We start from the raw sequence: 20,325 nt of genomic DNA, 5'->3' as shown, positions 1-20,325 counted from the left end.
TGTGCTTTTTTTGGGAGGATGTTCTATAGCAGGGGTGCCCAAACCCCGGCCCTGGGGCCACTTGCTGCCCTTGAGGACTCCCAATCTGGCCTGCGGGGAGCCCCCAGACTCCAGTGAGCCTCTGACATTCTGGAGACTTGCTGGAGCCCACGCTGGCCTAATGCAACTGCTCTCAGCGTGATGGCCAACTGTTTGATCTCTTGCGTGAGCTGTGGGATGAGGGCTTCCTTCACTGCTTGCTGTTTCACGTCTGTGATGAGGCAGAGGCAGCAAAGGAAAGCCTGGCCTTGCTTTGTGCAAGGCCTTTATAGGCCCTGAGCTATTGCAAGACCTTCATTCATTCATATAAGTTCCATCTCTAATATAGTAATTTATGTAAATTTATTCAAATTTGAAATGCAAATTAATTTTTTTTCCCCCCGGCCCCTAACACAGAGAGATTATGTGGCCCTCCTGCCAAAATGTTTGGACGCCCCTGTTCTATAGATATGGCATCACCATGGGAAAAGCCCTATTACGACTCACAGAGTGGATTATAAAGGAGCAGAGGCAGCCCATCCAGTAGGCAAGGTGATGCGTGTTGCATCAGTGGCAGATTGTATGAGGGGGTGCAAGAGGGCAGAGGATTCAGGGTGCCCTTTACTTCGAGTCTTCCACTGTCACCACTGCCTCCCCTCCAGCCTGCTGCAGGTACAACCAGTAGTTATTTGGTTTCCACCCACTAAAAGTGAGCAGTAAGTGGATCATCAATCACCTTAGCTTGCTCCAAATGCGTTTTCTTCAAACACAGAAAAGCAGGACCTCTGGTTTTATTTACAGGGAACACATGAACAAAGGAGCCCCTTCATTTGTGCAGTCCCTTTAAATTAAAGCAGAAGTCCTGCACTTCTGCAATTAAAGAAAGCCCACAAGGAGCACAGTAAGTGGCTGATTTGTTTGCTTGGTAATTGGGCAGAGATGACAGACTCGAAGCAGCACTGGGCAATTTTTCAAGTTGCACCACTGCTGTAAACACAGGAGTAGGCATTCTTGAAGTCATTAAGAACTAATGTAGCTGTCTGACATATGAAAAAAACGGGATACATAATCACAAAAAAGACACCATCCCCCCATAGCTGTATCAAAGACTTCTCTTATATTTATCTGATGATAATAAAAGTTAATAAAAATAATAATCATATAGTATTATGATAGATCTTCATATAGTATTATATATGATCTTCATAATGGAAAATTATATTTATAGAAATAGTTTCAATTGGTCACGAGTAAATAAAATTCATCAACTGTTTAAAAAGAACTTTTAAAAAAATCATTTAGAGAAAGATCATGCATTCATAGTTTGAACCTCAGATTCATACATCATGGACTTGAAATCATGCCCCATGGGAAAAAAACTGCTACAAGGAAAGAGGCTTGAAGAGAGACAGACACCACTATCAGAAAAGAAATGAAGATTCCTCTGACTGCCCTTGTGTGCCCTGTGGGTGTTGTGTGCCAGGTTTAGCGCATGTGATACAAAAGCTTGATCTGGAAGCAACGTAAGAATGAACCATGATATGTAGGACAGTTGAATTTATCTGAACCAGCTTTAGGCACAGAGTTTTAGAAAAATGCAAATCTATGTGCTGCTTTATAAACAAATTTAGATGAGCATTATTATAGTTAAATGTCTTTGATCTCCTTTACTAAAGCAACTCCTTATGTTACACAGTAGTTTAATTAATTTGGGATTATGCTAATAATACACAGTGGAAAACACTAATTTTCATCTAACAGAATAAAAGGATTTAATAAAATGTTCCAACACAAAGATATTATACAGAACATCAATTAAGCAGAATAATTTTTCAAGATATTGGACAAGATCCACCAGGTCCACCAGAGATTAAGTATGAACTCTTTCACTTACGTCAGACATTGCAGAATGCAATTCTAAGCATGTTTACTCAGAAGTAAGTTCCATTAGATTTTACTCCAGGCAAGTGCATAGGACTGTAAACTTAGACATGATTCACCTTACTGGATCATGCCCTTAGCTTTTTTTAATACACTCAATCCGCGTTATCCATAAGCTCTGTTCCCACAGACTCGCTTATCCACGACAACAAAAGTGAAACCTATGTAGCCACTTACACAGTCTCTTTGTGCCTTTTTGAGGTAGCCAAAAGACGTCTGAGAGGCCTCGAGCAGTTCTTGCAGCCTCTGTTGTTCTCGAGGCTTAATAAGTCTCTACATACTCTCCATGTATCTTCCCAGCTTAACCAGTTTTGTACTAAGTGCTAATTGAAATGTTAACTGGTTTATAATGTTTCAACCACAATTTCAACAATGGCAGTGAAGCATAGTGCTAATGAAAGTGTTTTACCAAGATGTTGAGCTATCCTCACTATTATCTAGCCCAGTGTTTCTCAAACTGTGGGTCGGGACCAACTAGGTGGGTTGTGAACCAATTTCAGGTGGATCCCCATTCATTTCAATACTTTATTTTTAATTTATTAGACTTGATACTACCATGGTATGTGACTACATTTGGGGAAATGTTACACATCTGTACTTCTAGCAGGCTACTCTGTATATGCTTTTAACCATTATAGTAAATGGGACTTACTCCTGGGTACGTGTGGGTAGGATTGCAGCCTAGGATTGTTAAAATGTTTTCTGCTTGATGATGTCACTTCAGGTCATGACATCACTTCCAATGGGTCCCAAAAGTTTCTCATTCTAAAAAGTGGATCTCTCTGCTAAAAGTTTGAGAACCGCTGATCTAGCCCACAGAGTTCAGGGTCATAAAGTTCATATAGTGTATAGTCAGGGCTTTTTTGTAATGGAATGCACCGGAACAGCGTTCCGGCACCTTTCCCCCCCTCCTTCTGGCCCCCACCTTTTTTCCCTCCTCCTGGCCCCCACCTTTTCCCCCCTCCCTGCAGCACTGCTGGCTAGGGAGGGATTCAAATCGGCACCTTTTCCCCCCTCCTGGCCCCCACCTTTTCCCCCCTCCTCCTGGCCCCCACCTTTTTTCCCCTCCCTGCACTGCCGGCTACGGAGGGATTCGAACCTCCAACCCTCCTCCTGGCCCCCACCTTTTTCCCCCTCCTGGCCCCCACCTTTCCCCCCCTCCTGGCCCCCACCACCTTTTTTCTCTCCCTGCACCACCCAGCACTGCTGGCTAAGGAGGGATTCGAACCTCCAACCTTGTGCTCCACAGCCCAGCACTCTCTCCATTGGGCTCTAGGAAAGCCTAGAGTTACAGTGTTCAGAACTAATATATAAGGTCCTGAGCCCAGCTGGTGACCATCAGCGCCTCAAGTATTAGTTCCAAACACTTTGAGCCTAAGACTTCCAATGGCTCAATTACTAAAGTGCTGGTCTGTGGAGCCAGAGGTTGGGGGTTCAAATCCCCTTAAGGAATAATTTTTCTTCTTCTTTTTTTTTTTAGGTGGGGAGGTAAATAAATAAAAGATTACACTTGTTAATCTTAAACTTGTTCTTGTAAGTGGGTTCCTGCACCTTTTATTTTTTTTTACAAAAAAAGCACTGCCCCTGCCTCACTGCACTCACAGCTCTCACCTGAGCCCAGCCCACCTTTCCTCTCCCCGTGCTCTGCTTCCCGCGCAGCTACCAAGCCGGTGAGGGCGTGGGGACGTGTGCTGAGGAGGAGGAGGAGGAGGAGGAGGACGACAAGGGACAGCCAGCCAGTCAGCCAGCCAGGGAGACGGGTTGCAGCACCCAGGTACTGGCTTGGCAGAGGAGGGGGGGAAGGAAGCTGGCTGGTGCAGCCCCTGCACCTCAGACAGCCTAGGCATGTCTACTGAGAAGTAAGTCCCCTTGTGTTCAGTGGGGCTTACTCCCAGGAAAATGTGGATGGGATTGCAGCCCAAGCCTCTGCAGGTCTACTGAGAAGTAAGTCCCCTTGTGTTCAGTGGGGCTTACTCCCAGGAAAATGTGGATGGGATTGCAGCCCAAGCCTATGCAGGTAAGAACATAAGAACAGCCCCACTGGCCCACTGGCCATAGGCCCATCTAGTCCAGCTTCCAGTATCTCACAGCGGCCCACCAAATGCCCCAGGGAGCACACCAGATAACAAGAGACTACTGGTCTCTCAGGTCTACTGAGAAGCAAGTAATTCATTCATTTTTATAGTTATTAATATAAGGTTCGGCTGATCTAAATTAATTAAGCAAAAATTATTACTAATAATTTAGTAGCTTTGTAATGTCATCAACAGGAGATTTAGGTTTTTAACTATAAATGGGGAAGCTTAAGTATCCTTGCTGCATTATAATAACACTTAGGAAATATGTATTCCCCTGTGTGCTGTAGGTCAGATCACTGTTGTCTATTAATTTTTGTTTTTTTTAGACTACATTTAATAATCACTATTATTATAATGGGGAATGGGGACATAGTACACAGGGGAAAGGGGGGAACCACAAAAGATGGGTTAATGAATTGATTAAGTTATGAAGTTATGAATCAAAAATCATGTGGTCACACACCCTCTATTGGTTCAAGATGAGTTGTAAAATAGATTATATTCCGGTATTATATAATTTATCTATTTTACAATTCATCTTTTGTGTTTATTCTTCTGCTCCCCCCCTTGTGTGCTTATATTGCGCATTCATTGATCACATATTTCTCTTTTTTTTTGCACCAATCATGTTTCAATGTCTTGAGCCAATAGAGGGTATGTGACCACATGATTTTTGATCCATAACTTGTTTATTAATCAATTAATTAACCCATTGCCCCCTCTCCCCTGTGTGCTAAATGATTTGGGTTCAAACAAATCTGTAGAGTGATGTAATGTAATCATTTTTTATATTTTGCCTTCATCAATTGTTTTAACCAATATTTATTAAATGTTTTAAAAGTTTTAATGTTTTAAAAAATTAATTTTTTTGGTTGTTACATATTTGCAAATACATGCAACAAGCCATGATATAATCCTTGGTGTGCGCTCCCGAGGTGGTCCGTCTCTTTTTGTTCTTCTCTCTTGAAGATCTCCCCTCATTTTCTAGTTCTTAAGTAGTTGGGGAATGGGGATTTAAAGAGAGAGAAATGAGATGAATAAATAAATAAATAAAAGATTTATTTTATTTTAAATAAAAAAATACTCTATATATATATATATATATATATATATATATATATATATATATATATATATATATATATATAGTATGTGTGTGTGTGTGTGTATATATTATTGTAAATAAATTTAAAAATAAATAAATAAATAAAAGATTAACAAGTCGTGAGTTCCTGCACCTTTTTTTTTTTTTTTAACACAAAAAAAGCACTGTGTATAGTGAAGAGGGTCCACGGGAACCTAACTCCATTTTCCCCACAGGATCAATGATGCTGTAACCACGGTGTTCTTCAGGAAGTTAATCCTAGATGTTAATGAGAACTGACTGTATGTACCACATGATGTTTTCAAAGATAATCCCTCTATGCTAAGTGATTTACATGGCAAGGAGGGGGAAGCATGATCAAAAAGTATCCATCTAAATGTACCCATACATTGCTTACTTCTGATTTCTGTTTTTGATGTTAAAGAACAAAAAAGCACTGGCCATAATCATTCCCAGGATAGTGAGTGCTGAGAGAATACTGTAGAGTGGCAGGGAAATCTTTCGAAGTTGCTTTTGGATAATTGTTCTGTCCTTTGGTGCTTCTAATCCTAAAGAGGAAGGAAGGAAGAAAAAGATTAACATTATTCAAATATAGTCTTGTGAGAAAACAACACAGCACTGTCGCAACACTAAATTTATTCACTCATTCTATGGAATTACAAGGAAGCTGTACAGAGCTATTTTATATTAAAGCTCTATACAGCTTCCTGGCTCCCCTGCCATACTAGATGTTTACTCTGGAATTGTCATGCTTTGCTTATGCATTTTTAGGGAGTACAGGTGGCACCCTCGTATCCATGAGGGATCCATTCGCAGACCCTTGCAGATACTGAAAACCACAGGTACGAAAATCCACTGTTTCAGCCCCTTTAAACACTCTGAAGGCAACAGGAGCTGTACTCTTACAGACAAAGTGGTAGATTCTGGCCTTGGTACAGTCCATTCCAGAATAATTGCTACTGCACCTGCAGTCTAAGTGGTACTATCAGACTGCAGGTGGAGGAGAGATGCCATATTTATTAGCGCTCTCTCACATAGCAAGCACTTTGCCTGTAGTAAACCAACACATCAGGAAGACACCTAAACTAAACCTTTCTTCTTGATATGCTAATAGAAAAATTTTTACATAGGAGACAATGCAAAAAACATTTTCAGAGAGCCCAATCCTATGCTTCCTCCATTCCAGCCGATGCAGCAGCACCAAAAGGCTATTGCTGCATCCTGTGGGGGAGGGGCAGTCGTGGAAGTCTCCTCTGGGTAAGGTAACATTTGTTCCCTTATCTGGGGGTAAGCCTCCACGGGGCAGGGGGTCTACTTGAACCTGACTTGGAATAGTGGATCAGATCTGGGAAGGGGGTTAGGATTCAGCCGCTGCTGATGCTGCCAAACCTGCCCCCCTTTGTGGAAGCGATCTGCCCCGCCTCATCGCTGCATCACTCTACCCTCCCCTCCCCTCCCCTGTTCTCCCCTTGCCCTGTCCTGCCTCCCCTGCCATTTTACCTACCTGGGCAGGCCCTCTAAAATCCACTGGTGCACACACAAAGCTCCAACCCTCCTGCTGGCGCTTCTGCAACATGCTACTCTGTGCACTGCTGGAGTGTCTTTTGTGACTGCTTTACAGCAGTCAGTGCGGGCAGAACACTTATTCTGCCAGCAGGGCAGCCCAATAAGAGTGGGCTATTAGTCTGTTGCAGCACAAACAACAAAGAGTCTCACAGCATTTAAGTCTAATAAGCCTTTGTGGACTACAGTTCATTTCACATTAAAGGTGCTGCAAGACTGCTGTTTTTATTCAAAATATGACATAGACAAATGCATGCAGTACACAACAGAACCTACAATCTCATTCTGCATAATCTGCATACTGACACTTATTCAGACTTGATTATTCATTAGGTCTGCAGCACAATTGCTGCTAAAAACCTTTTGAAACATTTGTCCTGGCCCCTCTCATTTTATACCTGGAAAACTTTGGTGTGTTGGTGGCAGGGATGGACGAGTCCAGCAGTGCTAGACTTGAATCGAGTCACGAGTGTCCGCCCCTTGCAACTGGACTCAGAAACAAGTCCTAACAGGAGGACTTTCAGCGTTGCCTGGAGCATTTTCATAACTCGAAAGGACTCTAGTCACAAGTCTTTTTATATACATGTCAGGCATGGCTCCACAGAAAAAACTGGAGCTGCTGGCAGGTTCCCATCCCAACTGTAAATAAGGAGGGAGCAGGTGGGATGGACTGGATGAGAGAGGGGACAGAAGTGGCAAGAGGGAGGGGGGGTCACGCCCAGCAGCTGGGAGGCTTACCAGTATGACCCAATCCTTTGCAGCTCTACTCAGAAGTAGCCTCATTTGTGCCAGTTATTCAATGAGGCTTCCTCCTCCCAAGTAACAACGGAACATACAGAAGCCATACAGTTGGAAAGCGTGATTGCTACGAATTGCCTCCCTCTCGCTGGACTTCTCCAGCCAATTCTAAGGCAAGAACCAACCTTGGGCTCCTCCTTCTGCCCTATCTCATCCAAAGAAAAAAATCAGACCACCCATCCTCTGTCCAATGATTATTGGTTCCTTCAGAGATGGAAAAGAGAGCTCGCTCCCACCTCCCTACTGCTTGATGCAAAAGGAAAAACATTGACCCTTCCCTGCCTCTTGGCTGGAATTTCTCTGTTGCTTGCTCAGTCTGAATAATGGCCCTATGAGGTCTTTCATGCAGTGAAAAAAGTAAGCAAGCACACCCAGACACAGACAGACTAGAGACTGCATGTGTGGAGACCAAGTGCTGAGTCAGTGGCCTCAGACTCAAGTCAAAGCCTGAGTCATCGACACAGGTGACGAGTCTGCACAAGTCATCAAAAAGCACATATTTTTGCGACTCGGGCTTGAGTCACCTGACTTGAGTTCCTGTCCCTGGTTGGTGGGGCAGAAGAAGCTGAGGGAGAATGGACCTGCTGTTTCCCTACACATTAAATTCAAGCACCACTCAAAAGAAAAGGCATCCCAACTGAAAATATATGCAAGAAAAATAAAGCACACTTTTAAAAAATTCAGATGCCCTTCTGAAAGGCAAGAACTTGGTGACAGCACAGATGCTGCACATGCAGAATTTTTCAGGTGTAATGTTGATACCAGGGCTGAAAAAGACCTCAGTGGAAACACTGGAAAGTCACTGTTAGAGTAAACAATACTGAACTAGATGCTCTGACTCACTATAAGGCTGCTTCATGTGAAATATATGATGGATTCAGATTAGTGCTATTTTTCCCAAAGTGCCATGACTTCTTCAGTCTGCACACAACTGCGACCATGTTTAGTTGTGGTTCAATTCAAGAGTCCAGCACGTGAAACACTCTAATACCAACCAGACTGAAAAGAAAACAAAAAAAGACCCTGCCATTCTGCTGAGTGGTGATTGCAAATCATTACAAGATGGGGAAAATGTGTTCAAATCCACCCACAAATCCTTGCCAGCAAATGGCTATCTTGATTTTGCTGAAGCACTACAGCTATTATACAAACAAGAAAGTGGCTGCTGGAGTCTCTCATCCATAATGCCCAGCATTTTAGGCAATAATCCCTGCGAGCTGTCAAGAGGAGGTAAATAAATCCTGTATACTTCCATCCTCCAGGAAGCTTGATTTTTCACTTGCCATAACACTTGAAAGCAGCCTAGCAGCTCTCAGGTTTATTCCAAGACAAACAGGACTCTTTGGGCTCTTCCAACACAGATGAATCGCTAAAAGACAGGAAAAACCCAGCTGCACTCTTATTGACAACTCAGTACAAGATGTAATAATACTCTTCTTCACTTCTAGATAGCACACAGACAGATATATACAGAAATGTTGGAAGCAGAAGGCAGGCGGCCAGCACAGATGGCAAGGGCAGAAAAGACTAATGATTAAACAAGCCAGACACCCTTAGGCCACAGAAGGATGCACCAATCCCCATACTTGTGCTAATTAGAAGACTAGCAGCAATGGTGTAAGTAAAGATATATGAAAGAAAGTACTGGAAGAGATAGGAATACATGGGATAGGAAAGAAGTATTGGCATAAGAAGTAGTTATGATATTGGAACATCCCTATAAGCTTTTAAATATAGAAAGCATTTTGACTGACTTCTCACAATGTATTAAGTACGGTCTGGACTATGCTTAATTCATTTGCTCTAGTTGCTCTCTATACATTAGGAACACGCTCTCTTTTATTGTACCCATTTCTAGTACAACACTTTTCTTGTTTTGTTTCTATTTTGCTTTTTGGGGAGATACTGGAAATGTCTTTTAAAAATAGTGTACTGTAAAGTAACTTACAAATGGGACTTGTTAATAGTTTTGAGGTATTGCTTTTCTATAAACAGCAAAAAGCAGAATTAGAACAGTGATTCCACACAGGATTGCAGCAGAATCAAGCAATGCCCTATTCCCATGGCCAAGATCCTTCCATAATATTTACTTAGGAGTAAGTCCTGTTGAGCAAAGCTCCCCTACAATGTTAATTAACGGTTTCCTCCTTGCAGTTTCAGGCCCTTTTATTGCTTCCTATTTAGGTCAAGCATTACCAATGAATAATTGCATTATTACTTAGCTCCTGTTGTGAAGGACAGGCTTTAATTACCTGTTTCTTCACATTGCTGTTTTTCTTTCTTTTATAATAAAATACTGTTACAACAAAAATGAGAGAAAACCAGTGCAGTATTTATAGTCTTTCCTCCTCTAGGGGAACAGGAACTGAACAACTGAGCTGCAAGTAAGACAGCAGAGCAAAATTTCTCTTATGGAGAGAAGATATTGATTTGCCACTGCATCTTGTTTTCACCACTACCCATTATTGAGGATGGCTGAAGGAAAGGAGCAAAATCACTGTGTACTGACAGCAACAGTTCCAAGTCAAGGACAGCGTCAGCTGGTGGTGGACTCTAAGTCAAAGCCCTCTGTTGGGTTTCTCTGCTAGTGCCCAACTTTCCTCTAACTTTCCTGGTGCCCGACTCCCCTTCCACTTCCTTTGATGGTGTACAGCTCATCAGTGTGGCCTTACCTACCTTGTGGGACAGTGGCAGCACTTTATGAAAGATTCATAGGCAGACACTATCTTAATGATCATGCAATGTACCCATTAGGACTGGGGTATTGCAGTGTCTTTAAAAAAAGATGACAGCAGCATATGTTGTTGTTATCCTTCAGTCTCGGAAGACTATGGTATCGCGCTCTGAATTGTGGTTCTGGAACAGAGTGTCCTCTCCAGTGTGCGAAGCCTGGGTAAAGTAGGTATGGAGGATAGACTGTTTCCCATGCAGCAAATCAGTGGCTTAGTCGCTCCTTACGACAAGTACAGCCAAACTGAGGGCCTGTTCCCTCCCCCAGGGGAGGCAGTATAGCTGTTACAAAATGCCCTAGGCCATTGCCCAGGTAATAACCAGTGACCAATGACAGGTAACTGGCCTTTTCATGGCTTTGGCCCTGAAGAATGGCTGTCCTCAAACAAACCCTGAGATCAGTGCTTCAAGCTCCCCACTCTTAGCTGCAACAAGAAGAAGCTTTGCAATATTTGGGGCAATTATCCCTGCTTTCCAGCTCTTTGTCAGACTGGTTGGAGAGGAGGCAAGGTGGAGTAAAGGAGTCCATGCCTAAGAACCTGAGGCACCCCAGCTGCCAAACTCCTGCTTGACTGAGTCAGAAGAATTCACAGTGGGTTCTTCCTCAAAACTTTCTTGTTTTGTATGCTTCCAACCCCTAGTCCTCACTAGAGGCAGGAAAAAGCTGAAGGAATAAAAGTTAACAAACAAACAAACAAACAAACAAACAAACAAATAAATATCTGCTGAAGATAAAGCTCTGAGGCAGAGGTTCTCAAACTTTGAGTGAGCTTTACTCCCTCAGTAAGTTATTGCGGGGGAGGGGCTAGGGCAGCAACGCAATCCCCAGGATCACGTTTCTGCCTCCCTCCCCTTCCCCCGCCCCTTAAAGGGACGAGGGAAGTGTTACACGAACTGGTGGGTCGCAACCCACCAGTATGAAAACCACTGCTCTGAGGAGTTCTAAGAAAACCCCGCTTCCTTTATAAAAGAAAGGACTGATCTGGGAGGGTAGAGAGTCCCTGGACTGCCTTCTGACCAGAAGATGGTGCTATCCTAAATGAAGATACCACTCCCTGGAGAACTTGGAGACAATAGGAAAGGCTAGAGGACGGGGTGGGACTACAAGACCAAGATGAACTGGACCTATACAAGGTATTATTTTACTTATATTACTGACTGGCAGAATCAAAGTGGATGGGGGACATCCTCTAAAAGAGCAACCGTTATGACAGTTCCCTCACTAGTTGGTTTATATTTCTTGCAGCAACTTTCTGCCCTCTCCTGGTTTAGCACTCTGCCACTGGGGGAAGGTGGCATAAGCGGAAAGCCCCTCTGGATAAGCCCTTACTCACTGCTCACTAGAAGCACAGTACATGAATTCTTTGAGCCAGTTTTCCCCCAGTAGCAGAACTGAAACATCTCTATTTACTGCATTGCGTGTGACCTAAAAATTATACAGAAATGCACAATACCATTCTACTGCCTGTTCTGTATTCCTGACTTACCTTGGAATTTGATGGAGTTGTTGATGATTTCCAGTGTGTCAGCTACAGCATTATATTCTCCCACCTTCACTTCCTGTTTGTCTACAGAAAAACAAACAAATGAGATTGTTTATGTCAGTTCACATGTTCTTCATTCCTAATAGCGACTATATTTACCTTTCTGTCTCTCTCATTGTTGCTATACTTACAGTCAAGGTAGCATATGAAATGACTCAGAGTAGTTGAACCTGAGATGTGGGAAGATTTCAAAACATTGCTACTACCATATTGTACAGTTACCACAATGCAAAATACTACTGAGCCTACGATGACATGAACTGTTATCTAAAATGAGTCCAGCCAGTGTCAGGCCTCTATCAAGCCTCTACCCAAGTGCAAAGGGCAAGAGCATTTCCCAGTAATGTAGGCCAAGTACTCCACATATACCAGAATTCCTAAGCAATTCCAGGGATCGAAGGAAGCCTTTAAACCATGTTGAGAATTCCAGGTAGCAGTCTTGGCAATCATTCCAACTCTCCAAGATGAAGTAATTGAAACAAAGTTAAGCAAGCATTGAGGCAGGGTTCCAAATGGGCAAGAAAGAATGGACAGCTAAATACATAGGGATCAGCAATCCAATCACCAGAAGGACTTTAATTTCTCAGGCAAAGCCTACTAGATTTCCTGGAGGGTGCACTAAATAACCACAGCAATCAGCCAGGTAAAAGCTATTTGGTAAGTAAAAGGTTGGGCTAAGGCAGTGGTACTCTAACTTTTCCAGCCAGTGGCTCCCTTGAGCCCCGTGGCTGTTGGCCATGACTCCCCATCATGTTCCTGAGGGCTGGAAGTTACATCATTAAACAGGAAGTGGCCAGAAATATTAACTATATTAAATAAAATATTATAATATATTTATTATAATATAATATTAAATATTAAATACATATTAACTATATTAATTATATTAATCATATCATTAATTAAATGCAGATCTTAAAAATATATTATTAATAGCAATATACATGCTTTATAAATGATCAGCTGCTCATCACTGTTGGAGACAGGATGCTGGAGTAGGTAGATTTTGTCTGGTCCAGGAAGACTCATTTTTTTAACTTTGTAAGCATACCAATAGAATTGTTTTATCAAATGAACTTTGTGAACAACCAGTCTGACCAACATTACACACACACACCCCTGTGGACCCCAATCCAACTAGTCATTTCTCCCATTTCCTTGGATAGGATTGAACCCTTTATTAATTTTTTCTCTGTTTATTTATTTATTTAACTATAATAAACATAAAATAGAAAAACAAATACATACATAAAATTCTAATAAAGCAGCACGAGCGAAGCCAAAACATTCCCATACTTATAATCCAAATACATACAGTCCAAACATTAACAAATATTAATCTATACCACTAATACGTCAAAATCAATCTTCAAATCCAAAATACCTCAAATCCCCATCCTCTCTCTGATTCAAAAAATCAATAACTGGACTCCAATTCTTCAAAAAGTTTTCTGTTGAATTCTCCCTAAGCAAAATTGTTAATTTATCCATCTCCGCATAATCCATAAGTCTTATCCACCATTCCTCCACCGAAGGTATATTCATAGTCTTCCAATTTTGAGCATAAAGTATTCTGGCAGCGCTTATCATATACAAAAATAAAACTTCATTTTTTCTTTCCACGTACTCATCTGACATACCTAATAAAAATACTTCTGGCTTCAATTGTATATTTGTTTTTAAGATCAACTGTATCTGTGCGTGAATTTGTGACCAATATTTTTTAACTTTTGAACACGTCCACCACATGTGGTAAAATGTTCCCTCTTGTTTCTTACATTTCCAACAACTATTGGACATAGTTTCATACATTTTGGCTAATTTACTTGGTGTCACATACCAACGATAAATCATCTTATATATATTTTCCTTAATTCCTTAATTCAAAGTAAATTTTGTCTGTTTTATCCATAATTTCTCCCATCTGTCCATTGAAAGTTCATAGCCAACATTTTTTGCCCACTGGATCATGCATTCCTTAACCTGTTCATCTTCTGTTTCAAACTTCAAAAGCAATTTATATATTTTAGATATTACCTGCTCATCTGATCTTAATTGTTTCTCCAATATTGTCTCTCCCTCTTCAAAACCATATAATTTTTTATCAATTTTAAATCTTTCTAATAATTGTAAATACATAAACTATTGGCAGTCAAAACCCTCTACAATCAATTCCTCAATAAGTTCTTATACAATAAGTTCTTATACAATAACCATTTATCTCCTGGTACAGTTCCCAAACCAAAATGTGCTTCTTGTGGTGAAGCTAAGAGTGGAATTTTGTTGTAAAACCTTTTCTTATAACGATTCCATATCTTCCACAGTGCATGTCTAACATAATGATTCTTGAATTCCATATTCACTTTCAACTTATCATAACAAAGATATCCATGCCAACCAAATCTTAAATCATATCCTTCTAACAATTTTTTGTTTTGCAACAATATCCATTCTTTAAGCCACAGAAATCAACATGATGCATAATAAGCCTTCAGATCAGGCAGTCCTAAACCTCCTCTTTCTTTTGCATCTCGCAAAATCTTAAATTTCACTCTTGGTTTTTTCCCTTGCCATATAAAACCTGTCACATCTTTCTGCCACTCTTTAAAAGGTTTATCAGAAAGTAATATTGGTATATTCTGGAAAAGAAAAAGCATTTTTGGTAGTACATTCATTTTAATTACAGATATTCTTCCCAAAAAAGATAATTTCAACCTTTCCCATCTTGCAAAATCTTTTTTGATTTCACCCCAAACTTTAACATAATTATTTTGAAATAACATACAATTCGTGTTTGTCAAAATAATACCTAAATACTTAATCTTCTTCTCCACTTTGAACCCAGTCTTATTCATCAACTTCGATTGGTCTTGTTCGTTCATATTTTTAGATAAAATTTTAGTTTTCTGTTTATTTATCTTAAATCCTGCTAATGATTCAAACTTCTTCAACCATCAACAACTCTATGTCTTTTAAAGGTTTTTCTAAGATCAAAACCATATCATCTGCAAATGCTCTTAATTTAAAACATTCATTTTTAATCTTTGCACCATGTAATCTTTCATCTTGTCTAATATCTCTACATAACACTTCTAAGGCAAGTATAAATAAAAGTGGCGACAATGGACATCCTTGTCGTGTTCCCTTTTGAATCTCAAACATTGTTGATAATTCTCCGTTTACCACTACCTGCACAGTTTGTGATGTATAAATTGACTTTATCCATTGAATAAAGTTCTCTCCAAAGTTCATCTTCTCTAAGACAGCAATCAAGAAAGTCCAACTCAAATTGTCAAACGCCTTCTCAAAGTCCAAAAAAATCAATGCTAATTGTTTCTCTATCCTTTTATCATAATATTCCAGCAAATCAAATACTATTCTAATATTATCACTCATGTGTCTTTTCAGTAAAAAACCACATTGATCTTCATGTATAAGATTTTGTAATATCTTCTTCATTCTGTTTGCTAAAATTGCTGTAAATATTTTACAATCATTATTCAACAAGGAAATAGGTCTGCAATTTTTTATATCCATCAAATCCTGTCCTTCTTTAGGAATCAAAGTTATATTTGCTGCCTTCCATGAATCTGGCATTTTCCCAGTCTGCAAAATATCATTCATCGTGTTAAGCAATGGTAAACTTACTTCTTCTTCTAAACATTTATAGAATCTACCTGTTAAACCATCTGGACCCGGAGCTTTATCTATATTAATCTTCTTTATTACCTCTACAACTTCACACAGAGTTATTCTATTATTTAAAATTTCCCTTTATTCTTCAGACACTTTTGGTAAATTTTGTTTATCCAAGTAGTTCTTTACTTCTACTTGATCTATTTTTTGACTTTTGTATAAATTAGCATAATAATTTGTAATTATTTTTTTTATATCCTCCTGATCGAACCCTTTATTAATTTAATGAAATTAAATTTTTCCAGCAGCTGGTAGGGAAAACAAAAATAGACCATGAAAGTATATTGGAGCTGATAAGGATTTGGTTAGGAGGCTGATTTGTCTCCTATACTAGGAGATGCACAGCTCAAGCCTATGCATGTCTACTCAGAAGTAAGTCCCATTAGAGTCAATGGGGCTTACTCCCAGGAGAGTGTGGATAGGATTGGGCTGGCAATCACTTCATCAATGGCTGATAAGTATTCCCTTCAAATAGCAAGATTCATCACTTAAAAAATACAGCCTTTCCTCTTCAGTCAAACAACAAGATTAATAAATCACTTTAAAAACAGTACCCTTTTTCTGCTCCTGGCCAAGTGTGTGCTTGTCTCTCCCCTCCCCCTTTGCCAACTGCTTGTAAACAACTTTAAGGGGAGGGGGAGGAAAGTGGGAAGGTTTGGAGATCAAAAGGGGGGAGTGGAAGAGGGAGGGGGTTGAAAAGAGAGATTTCACTTTGATGAGAAATGCTCCCAGGCTGGGAACTAGGAACCAACCAGACAAGGATCAGCAAGGGTTAAGGACTGCAAGCTGAGCATGCTTGGTACTTGCCAGATAGGGGCTGGAGTGGAAGAGCTTTGGAAACAACATGCAGCTAACACAGAAGGCAGCAGCCTTGGAGCGGAGGGAGAAGAGGGCGGGGCATTTCTTCTGCTTTAAACAAAAGCGCAGATGAGGGGCAGAAGATGGGTTTGTATTCTGCCCAGGGGTGTGACTGTATTGCTGCCAGAGGACATCCCGCGCCTCCCCTTTGAGTTCCTGGCGCCTCCCTAAAGAGCCGCACCTCACAGTTTGAATAACACTGGGCTAAGGCATTAAAACCAAAACGACAGAACAATTTGCTAAGGATCTCAATGCTGTCATTCGGTTCCAAAATGCAGAATTAGAAACCCAGTTACCTAGAATTCCTTTAGGGGTGTATATACAATTCTGAGTACACACCAAGGTTTCCTCATATTTTTTCTTTGATTCCTTATGCTACATTTGGGGGTCACTCAAGATCTTTCCCAGCTCTAAGTACAGATACCAGCAATTAAATCTGAGACCTCCTTCATGCAAAGCACATATTCTCCCACTGGATTAGGAACCCTTCCCATACTGGGAGCTGGAAGTGTGGGAATAATTAGTAGGTGTTGATGGGAACTTGGTGCAGCAGGGAAGATGTGCTTCAACTGGCACTGTTTCGTAACCAAGGGGAAAGTGGCCCTTCATAGGGGCATATAACAACATCTGAAAATGCTCAGCTTCTTTGCAGGGCTGTGCAATCTTCCTGAGTTTCATGAAGCTATGACTTAACAAACATTATTGATGAATTAAGTAACTTGCCTAAGAAGGAAAAGTAAGTAATCCATATAAAATATTACAAAAAGAAAAAAAAATTATATTTGATAAAATGGGTAAAATTGCGCTTCCTACCTGGCAGACAACTGATAACAGGAACTAACGATATCAGTGAAACTTATCTACACCCAGCAGAGCAAGGAATGATAAGACATTTTTGAGCATATCAGGACTAAATGAAATTTTCTCAGTGATATGAGCCAGTTAGCAGATAAGGATGGTAAAGCTGTCGATCAAGATACAGAAGAAAGGGAATAGCTGTAAATTTTTCTGCTTAATATTTTAGAAAAATAGTGTAATGTGCTCATTTCTGTTGCGAACTACTTTCTTAACACTGACTGCTGGATTGGGAAAAAGTTAACCAGTTCCTGAAGCTTAATATTGGAATCATATTTTTTTGTATGATGAAAATTACTTCAAATTGCATATGTGAATTTTCATTGTGAATCTGTGGCTACAATCTCACCAAAGGCAACAGTTCTAGGTCTTGTTGAACTCAGTGGGAAAAATTTAAGCACATATTCCTTACTGGAATCAACGTGGTTTCTTACCGAAAACATGAGTTTCAGTAGAATACAGATTTTCTAATCCATTTCCATGGAGAGTAATGGGTATAACTTATTACAGGCCTAGTGGTGACTCTGAAATCATAAGGGCCACATAACCATTAAAACTTGAGACTCCATGTTCACCTATTAATTGTAAAAAACAAACAAAAACCTGATTGCCTGCTTTCTATACAAGTTTCAACAGCAGAGACGCTCTTGTAGGTTATTCCAATTCAGAGACTGTGACTTCTTCCACTATTGTCCACCTCCAAGTCATATTCAAGCATGCTGGCCATTCTAGGATTGGGCTTTTCTGCACAGACGTAGCACTGAAAGTATTTGACCCCCCCCCCACACACACACATTAATTCTGCTCTTTGCACACTACCTGTACACTTTGATTTACTATTCACTCAACCAGTAACATTGTAAGAGTCTTGCCAGGTTCAGTCAAAGAACTGGAAATCAGCATATTCTTTCTAGTCCACAATACTAGTAACAAGAATTCTTGCTCATGAATTCCAACATATCTGAGAAAAAGGAGAAACCTCACTTTAAATAATTCTCAAGTTACGCTTTTTCAAAATCCAATTTCTTGGAGCTAGAAGGTCTGGCAACTGCTCCAGAATGGTTATGACTGATATAGTACTGCTTACATTACCGTTTTATTACCAGAAAAATTACTAACTTGGAGGTCTACAGAGAGGTGTTTTCAATTTGTCATTAACATAAGTGGAAAAGATCAGAAATTGACCAATCATTAAGGGAACAACAGAGTTTAAAGGGCTCAGGGTATATTAAACTCTAGTAGTTTAAATTCCCTCTTTGCACATTTAGGGGCACTATCACATTTTTCTCAGTGATACTGATCTTAGCAGTTATGTTCTTAAGGACTTCTTGCTAGACATCTTCCGAACATATATCCACAAATTTTAATGTTTCAACCAAGATGGGGTTCTCCCAGAACTGCATGGCTAACAAGCTCATTATTCCCCTAAGGAAGGCATTTTAGGAGGTAGCTCAATCAAAGTGGCAGACAAAATATTGTTTCTGTTGGCTATTCTTGTCATTCTCTATTCCAAGGTACTGCTGAAATAAGTACTCTGTCCACATTGCTAAGTTTATAGGTAGCTCAGCAAGAAACCAGGCAGACACACTTGGATTCAAATAGTTTTGTCATAAACAAATATGCCAGCCAAAAATACTGTGTGCTCTGACTTTGTTTGGAAATTTTGGAGCACAAATGCACAGCACTCCTTTCAAGAGCTCACAGAAAGCTGACTGATATCCTTTACAAAGCTGTACAATGTAAGTACAGAAACATTTATTTATTTAATGTGTTTCTATCCTGGCTTTCCTCCACTTATGTGGACACCCAAGGCAGCTTACAAACCCCCCCCCCCCAATATACAATAGTTATTTTAAAAAACCACAAACAATTTCAAATACAATAAGGCGACGGCAGCAGCAAGCTATGAGCTGAAAACTAAGACTAAAAAGCAATAGCACAAAATTTCATAAAAGCAGAAACAACATTAGAGACAAAAAATATAGGAGCATAAAAGCAGCAAAGAGTACAACAAATAAAACTGGCAATATAAACTACATAGATAATAGAACAGAGAACAGTCATCAGATGTGGTAACAGAAGTGAACATATAACATTAAACAAAATAAACTTCCACTACTAAATGAATTCTGGACAAAATAAAACTATTTTCAGCCCCGTTGGAAGGGACAGTTGATAATTCACACAGGAGGGAGTTCCGTAACTGCAGTGCTGTAACTGAGAAGGCCCCACTCTGAAGATCTCAGGGGATGAGCCAGAATGTATGGAGGAAGGCAGTCCCTCTGGTCCCAAGCAGTAAAGTCAAAACCAGCACGTTGAATTGGAACCAGCAGTGAACCAGCAGCCAGTGCTATCACTGGAGCAACAGCCCAACTGAATCAACCCACCTAAGCAATAACTCAGATACCACAAGGTATATGTTTGAAAGTTGAGCACTGAAAGAAACAGTACTATAAAGTACTAACAGTTCTAACAGGCAAGAAATGGGGGCCAGTTAGCTTAGAATGCAGCGATCCTACTGCTTTGAATGACAGTTAATCATCAGGACAAAGAACACTGTAACAGATCAGTGCTAAAGGAAGTTGCATTATCAGAAGTATCACTGTAATGTAAACCCATACCAGTCTCTCTTGGCTGCTGTCTAAAAAACACAACAATAACTTCTACTATGAGAGTATGTAATTTTTCTACTATTTTTCCCTCTGAATCAATGGCATAAGATTGTCTAACACCAAATATAAGAAAATACATTGTAAATATTAACTCTGAAGCAATATGAGAAGTTTAAAAAAAACACCTGTAAATTGGAAATGAGAATGTAAAATTATAGACATCACTGGCATATCATGAATCTGCTGTCTTTACAACGGTTCTACCTAATACAGCTCTTTCCTCTGTACATAAAATTAGCTACTTTCCACCCATCCAACAGCAACTTAGCTATTGTTGATTCCTACCAGCATCAAAGGTTAAATAAGTCTACATGACGGATTTAGAAGAGAAGATTCTTGTGATCAAAAGGATTAGTTATGAGAGGGTGTTTGATGGATGAAGAGCAGCAGGCAGAAACATTCTGCTATAGAACTATTTCTGGCTCTAGCCAACTGGATTAAAGAATTTACAGTATGTAAAAATCAGG

General features: G+C 40.2%; 1 protein-coding gene across 1 annotated transcript in view; it reads right to left on the bottom strand.

Moving 5' to 3' along the window:
• GABBR2 (gamma-aminobutyric acid type B receptor subunit 2) overlaps positions 1–20,325 on the bottom strand; it is a 401,480-nt gene that overhangs the window by 129,254 nt on the left and 251,901 nt on the right. Inside the window, exons 10-11 of the mRNA XM_066625127.1 lie at positions 11,721–11,801; positions 5,540–5,690 (exon numbers count right to left, since the gene is read on the bottom strand). Coding sequence (XP_066481224.1) covers positions 5,540–5,690; positions 11,721–11,801 — 232 coding nt within the window. The remainder of the gene's footprint in view (positions 1–5,539; positions 5,691–11,720; positions 11,802–20,325) is intronic.

The sequence above is a fragment of the Tiliqua scincoides genome, chromosome 4 (genome assembly GCF_035046505.1).
Source record: "Tiliqua scincoides isolate rTilSci1 chromosome 4, rTilSci1.hap2, whole genome shotgun sequence".
In the NCBI taxonomy this organism is placed as follows: Eukaryota; Metazoa; Chordata; class Lepidosauria; order Squamata; family Scincidae; genus Tiliqua; species Tiliqua scincoides.
This window is presented reverse-complemented; position numbering and strand designations above follow the sequence as displayed.